General features: G+C 40.4%; 1 protein-coding gene across 1 annotated transcript; it reads left to right on the top strand.

Moving 5' to 3' along the window:
* Window positions 1–5,207: 5,207 nt before the first annotated feature.
* On the top strand, window positions 5,208–6,149 carry LOC144752691 (olfactory receptor class A-like protein 1). The gene has a single exon (XM_078640561.1). The coding sequence runs from the start codon at window positions 5,208–5,210 to the stop codon at window positions 6,147–6,149; it is 942 nt and encodes a 313-aa protein (XP_078496687.1).
* The last annotated feature ends 411 nt before the right edge of the window (window positions 6,150–6,560 follow it).

Raw genomic sequence — 6,560 nt, 5'->3', positions numbered from 1 at the left:
ATGTTTCAGCCCTCTATGCCGTGAATCGGACTTTAGGGCTTTCTTCAGGACCCGTGAGATATATATTAGTTATACCTCCTTCGGGTGTGGCAAGGGCTTCGAGGGGGCTAACGCTCCTGTCCTCGCGCTTCGCGTTGCGCTTCTGCTGCCTCTTGCGACCCGGAAGTTGGGTCGCAAGAGGCAGCAGAAGCGCAACGCGAAGCGCGAGGACAGGAGCGTTAGCCCCCTCGAAGCCCTTGCCACACCCGAAGGAGGTATAACTAATATATATCTCAGGTACATCGCGACCTCGAGAACAAAGAAACAGGTTGAAAGTTTCCCTTTTTCTACACACCTGCTTGCTATAAATTTAATAGTTTAGCATCACTATCACCTTTCACCACGGGTCCTGAAGAAAGCCCTAAAGTCCGATTCACGGCATAGAGGGCTGAAACATGTTGGCCATTTTAAATCATTTTTGAATGCTAGTGCGTCCTGAAAACTTAATCTTTTTCAACAGAGCGCACATGATTGGAGCATTCCCCTAATGGGATCCACCCGAACCCAGATCTAATAAAAGTCCATTTACTGGGTATCCGGGGGATTTTTACTGTCCTACACTCCCTCCACATCACTGGGTCACTACTGTTTTTACCGAGGGTAAGATCCTCCTGGTGGAGGCTGCATACCGCAAAACCCGATGATTATGCACACACGTGTCAGCAAAGCGGAGAATCAAGATATACCGCTTACCACGCAACGCTACCCTACACGTGCATGAGGGTTTAATTTTTGGAGACACCGTTGTTCGATCTCCTGCATACCCTGGTTCACGCAGGACAAGTGATCCCTCCCTTTTGATTATTTGTAATTACCCAAGGAAACTGAGGGATCAGTATTTTCCTTCTCCCCCTCCAATTGATTAGCACGTAACTTACTTCTACTCATCGGTGGTGCCCATAACACTGCGACTTACAAACATTTCACACACCACACCACTCCCGAATCAGTGAAAAAGAAGGAGAGCTGCTGGTTAGCAGGGTACCTACAGTCTATACTTTATACATTATATACATTTTATAAATTTCAACTTATGCTAACCTGTTAGCTGGAAAACCATACTTCAAGGTACTCCACTATTTTGGTCAATGGATCAATCTAGTAGAAGTTAGTTGATGAAGATTAAGAACAGCTTAATCATAGTAATCCTATAACTTTAGCATTTATTCTGTCATGACATATCATAAATAAAATAAAAGCAGACTCGAGTTTAAATTTAAATAGATTTTATCTACTTCATTCAAGATAAGGAAACTTTTAAAGTTTTATTTAGACAAGCACATTTAAAACAATTTAATTAGTACATGTTAAAGAAAATGAAATCTAGAAAAGTATATTACCCATCTGTTATATGAAAATTACAGAGTCGCACAGGTTCCCAAACTGTCTCTCTATTCTCTTCAATGCCTCCCTTCCAAAATAAAAACTCTGCATTCGATCATCTTCTTTGCTCCAACAAAAGTTAAAGTCCCAAAATTTGCAAAGTCTCTAGCACCATGAAATTGTGAAAACCAACAGCATGTCGTGGTGCAAAATAAAATTTCTGGAGCAAGGTTTTTTCACCCTTTCGAACAAGCTCTTTTATACCCTTTTTCTCAAACTATCTAACTTAAAATTGAAACTTTTAGGGTCCACAGTTCATTCTGATTGGCCCATTAGACGGGTAGCGATGATCTCCTCATTCAATCCTCGTTCAAACCAGTCTGCATTTTAGCAAAGTCATCTTCAAAATATTCTCATGGCATTTATCTCTGATTTGTGCTTGCCATCCTCTGTTTGTAACACAATTTGCTATTTGTCTTCATCACTGTTCCTTTCCCACGGTTCTAGATGCAGGCATCCTTTGGCATACTTCCGCGCCCAAGGCTAAGCTGACCTTTACTCTGTTTTTCACAACGCGCATGCGTGGAAGCCTTTTCTTTCAAACTAATGTCAACGATTCTAATATCAGCCATTTTCCACAGTCAGGCCGCGAAGGCCTCAATGAGAACTAATGCGAAAACAAACATACAGAAATTTGATTTAGAATTATAGCCCTTCTGTTTACCTCCCACCATTCTAATATTCCCAGTTAGGTATTAGCTAGCATAAGCGTCACAGATAGCGTCATTTTACTTACCAAGTGCATTTTTTTTTCTCCTGCCATGACATATGTTTACACTAATTAAAGCACAAATATACACTTATTTGATTAAACGCATATTATTACAGCTCTATGTTATTATAACTCTTTTACAATTGTTAACATATTATTTTCACAAATAGCAATTTGTTTCCCACGTGTAATGTAGAATGTCTAGGTGCATTTTGTTCATTAGTTCACATGCTTCACACTGTTATTTCCGTTATTGTTACGAGAGTCAGACTTTACAAGGGGTACACAAAAATGTTTGACTCTCCCCTGCTTCATCAACTCCTGAGCAATATGAGTTTCCAAAACCTTCACCCAGTCGGCCAACTGTAAAATCAGATTATACTTCTTTAGTATCTCTGGGTTGTCTTCAGATTTTTTAAAGAACGGCAAAATAATGGCTTTTTAAAATTAGTATGGTACTACTCCTGATAACAGTGAGGTATTTAGTAAGTTGGCTAAAGGATTTAATATGACATGAAGTATCCACTACACTGCCCCATACACATGGGACCCCATAGAAGCAAAGTTCAGACAGCAATCCTCCTTGCAAAAAACACACTGCCACCACCATCATTCTGTGCCTGGTGAGAGAAAGCAGTCATCACTCATCAAACATAGGGGTGCAATTTAGAAACTCCTCGACTTTAGAGTCTGGCTCTGGGGTCCAATTGTCAGCAAATGCTACAGCCCTCTGCGGGCTTCATTCCCAGGCTCACTCGAGGAGGAATAACTGGGTCACACTGAAAAAAAGGCAGAGGGGAGGGCAGCATGGCTGTGTAGAGCCATCCAGAACAACTTCCATCCCCATGTTCTTATTTTTAAACCAACTGAATAGGAAATATCATCCTTTGTTTGCCAGTATCTGTGGTATACAGTATCTGTTGTTGTGTTCCGTGTAACTCTATGTAGCATGTTTTATCGCATGCTCTTCTTTTGATATAGTACAGTTCATAGAAAAATAAATAATCAAATGTATGCTTGCTTTGTCTGATGGATTACACACTTTACAATTTTTGATTACTGGAAAGTTTTTAAACATAATATTAAACCAATGTGGGACACAAAAAACTTGAGGGCATATTATCAAGAACGGCGTTAAAATTATCGCCGGTTTAGCAGCAGAAAACTGCTGCTAAAGCGGCAAGATTGGGCTTGATAATATGCCCTGGAGAATTCCAATAAAAGCCCATGTTCACACCAGAACATGGGGTTCTTTTGGAATTCTCAAGGGCATATTATCAAGCCCATTATCGCCGTTTTAGCTGCAGTTTTCCGCCACTAAACCAGCGATAATTATTAACAACCCTTCTTGATAATATGCCCCTTGGAGTCTATACCTACAGAACGTGAACAAAATAGAGAAAAACAGATTAATTTAGATATTCACCCTACGGTAACGGCACTGAAGGATTCTCATATTTTGTAAAGCAACATAACTCTGAGTTTTGGTACAATCTGTGAGCAAGGCACTCACTCTAAATCCCTGATGTACTGGTAACAGGTATTATTGCCTGTGCAACATTTTGCACAACGTGTGCAGTGTGACAAGAGATTTTTTTGCAGTGCAATGGGTGTTCAAATATGTCACAGTGCAAAATTAGCATTTGGTGGGGTTCGTGGAGTTATTAAGCTATTAATAATAATGAGGCAGGGATTCAGTTTGTGAATCTCTTTGAATGCCTCTGAAAATAGGGATAGTGGCCTTGGAAGGACCAATTCGCCATTTGTATTCTCAAAATGCAGTTGTTTTGTTTTTGTAGTTCCTGTTCCTTAAAAGGACAGTTACCGCAATCCAAAAAAAGCCTGGCATGGTGTGAAGGATGAGGACAACTTCAACTTTGTGAATGTAAAAATATCTCTTTTGAAGAGTTGGTATATCATCAATGGGTTGCAAGCACAATTGCCGTCACAAAACATTGATACATTCTCATGCAGTTTGCACGAAGGGGGTGTCACCTTGATACCCCTTCTCCTTCTGAATCCCAAGGAGTCGCAAGGTGCACATGGAAAGCCAAAAAGACATGCTACTCTTGTACATTGTGACTAAGGGTTTTCTGTTACAAAGTAATGTGAAGAATCACATTACTTATGAGCACAGATCCCCCTATTGCATCAGAACCTAGGATCAGATGTATAAAAAGTTCTAATGGTCACAACCCCTCCAATTCAACAAAGGGCTAGTAAGCATTTTTGTTATTTACTAAACACAATTACCAATTTGGAAAAATGTTGATAAAAGGGTTTAGAATATGATAATTTGTCGCTATTTGTACGGGGCATGTTGTGACATCCTTCCCGAATTGTGGTTTGTACCCTGAGGTGTCAATTGTTTAAGACAATAATTCTGATCACAAACCATTGATCGTTACTGATTCTCAGGTTGGGGTGGTAACAGATTTGCAAAAGAGAAAGGGTTTTTTGCCTCTATGAATGTCCACAGGACCACGGATAACTCTCAGTAAAACTTTTTACTTTTTTATTTTTGAATGTAGTCTATTTTTCTCTAAAGAAAATGGGCAACATTCTTTAAAAAAGTTTCTTTATTTAAACACAATCACAGTTATGGTGGTGCGCTGATCCGTGCTAGCACCCATCCCTGTGAATGTGGCCAATTGCACGATGTTGCATATTGTGACCTTCCTAATTTATACTAATTAGGCACGCTGTTCGGGAACGCACTGCGAATTAGTACTTGGTCAGTTAAAAAAAAATCTTTTTCCATTTGCAAAATGTTTGGGCATAACATGCGACTACTTTTTGAGTAGTACTTCTGTCCCCTAATCTTCATATACATTTGTATTTGAATCAAGTGTAGTGATTTGTGAGCTGTGATTGTAATTAGGTTTGTCTCGGCTTCTCGTTATAAACTTTTTGTAGGTATTCAGCAGCAAGAAGCCAGGTACTATGTGTCATTTTGTTTATTACAGTTGCCTGATGTATAATGTTGTATAGTCATTCAAGCTATGATCTTGCCTTTATCATACACTTTTCACATTTGTCTCTTAGATGAATAGCTTATAATCATCGTCAAGCCATGGACTCCTACCAAGTCATCAGAGGAACTGCATTTTTATTGACGAGTAGTATAGGGATTTTGGGAAATTCCTTTCTCCTTGCCATTCTCGCTTATATTGCTTATCAGGAACATGTGCTAATGACATCAGAGGTGATTCTTCTGAACCTGACTGCGTCTAACTTTGTGATGGCCCTGACCAGAGGACTTCCTAACTCCCTGTTCATTTTCGGGCTACCTAATGTTTTCAGCGACATTCAATGCCAACTTCTAGTTTACGTATCCCGTGTCTCCCGCGCCATGTCCATCTGCCTGACCTGCCTCCTTAGCTGCCTCCAATGCGTGACCCTCATGTCTACCACTCCCACCTACATGAACATGAGAGTGCGGCTTCAAACCTACATTGGTCCCATCATTGCTCTTCTCTTGGTGGTGAATATGACGATGTGTATCACGCCCCTACTTTATGCAGTTTCAGGCAACAACATAACCATTTCGGAGTATGCATACCGTGTCAGTTACTGCATGGTTATTTTACCAGGTAACACATCATCACTCAGTCAAACTTTGACACTCTTTGCCAGAGATCTTGTGTTTGTGGCTGGGATGAGCATTGCCAGCTCCTCCATTTTATATACATTGTATAAGCATGGTAAGCAGGTGAAGGGCATAAGGAGACCTGACAGACCACAGTCCCTTTCTGCTGAGGCAAGGGCTTCAAAGACAGTCAGCACATTGGTGGCTCTCTACATCTTCTTCTTCGGAATAGACACCTGCATATGGTTTTACCAGAGTACCTCATCAAGCACCATTCTGACCTCCACCTCAGATATCCGTTTCTTTGTTTCTGTCTGTTACTCCTCAGTGTTTCCCTTTGTGATTCTTTTTTACAACCAGAAGGTCAAGCGAGCCATTGGGCATCATAGCGGTGAGCAGCAGTCTTCCACTGGAAGCACATCTTAACCCAGTAAAACTGGAAGGGTAATGGAACAGTGCAAGATATGAAAAGCAGCTTTAGCAGTGTAGTTATTGATGAAGTAAACATTAGTGAGTTTACTCTAACACCTTGAGCTGTGGCAAGAGTGATGTCTGAAGCTTTAAAGAATATTCTTAGGTTGTGTGTACACATATGTAAGAAGTTTGAAGATGTGCATATTACTCATACAGACCAAGAGCATGTATGCATTGATAGGAAAATAAGTGTTGCCTTTAGGACATGAAAAGAGAGTTTTTAAACATCAGCAAGAAAGAAAGATTCTGAATATCAGAAGGAATGAATATAAAGAGGGGAACAGGTGTGACAATGCCGACGAGGAAGAGGAGTGCGCTGGAAGAGATAGAAGAGAAGGACAGGGCAGGTTCTGTTGCAATTGT

The sequence above is a fragment of the Lissotriton helveticus genome, chromosome 5_1 (assembly GCF_964261635.1).
Source record: "Lissotriton helveticus chromosome 5_1, aLisHel1.1, whole genome shotgun sequence".
Lineage (NCBI taxonomy): Eukaryota > Metazoa > Chordata > Amphibia > Caudata > Salamandridae > Lissotriton > Lissotriton helveticus.
Note: the sequence above shows the minus strand (reverse complement) of the source record. Positions and strands in the feature narration are given on the sequence as shown.

What these genes read in the sequence shown, in the direction of transcription:
- LOC144752691 (XM_078640561.1), top strand. Translation starts at nt 5,208, where the DNA reads ATGGACTCCTACCAAGTCATCAGAGGAACTGCATTTTTATTGACGAGT.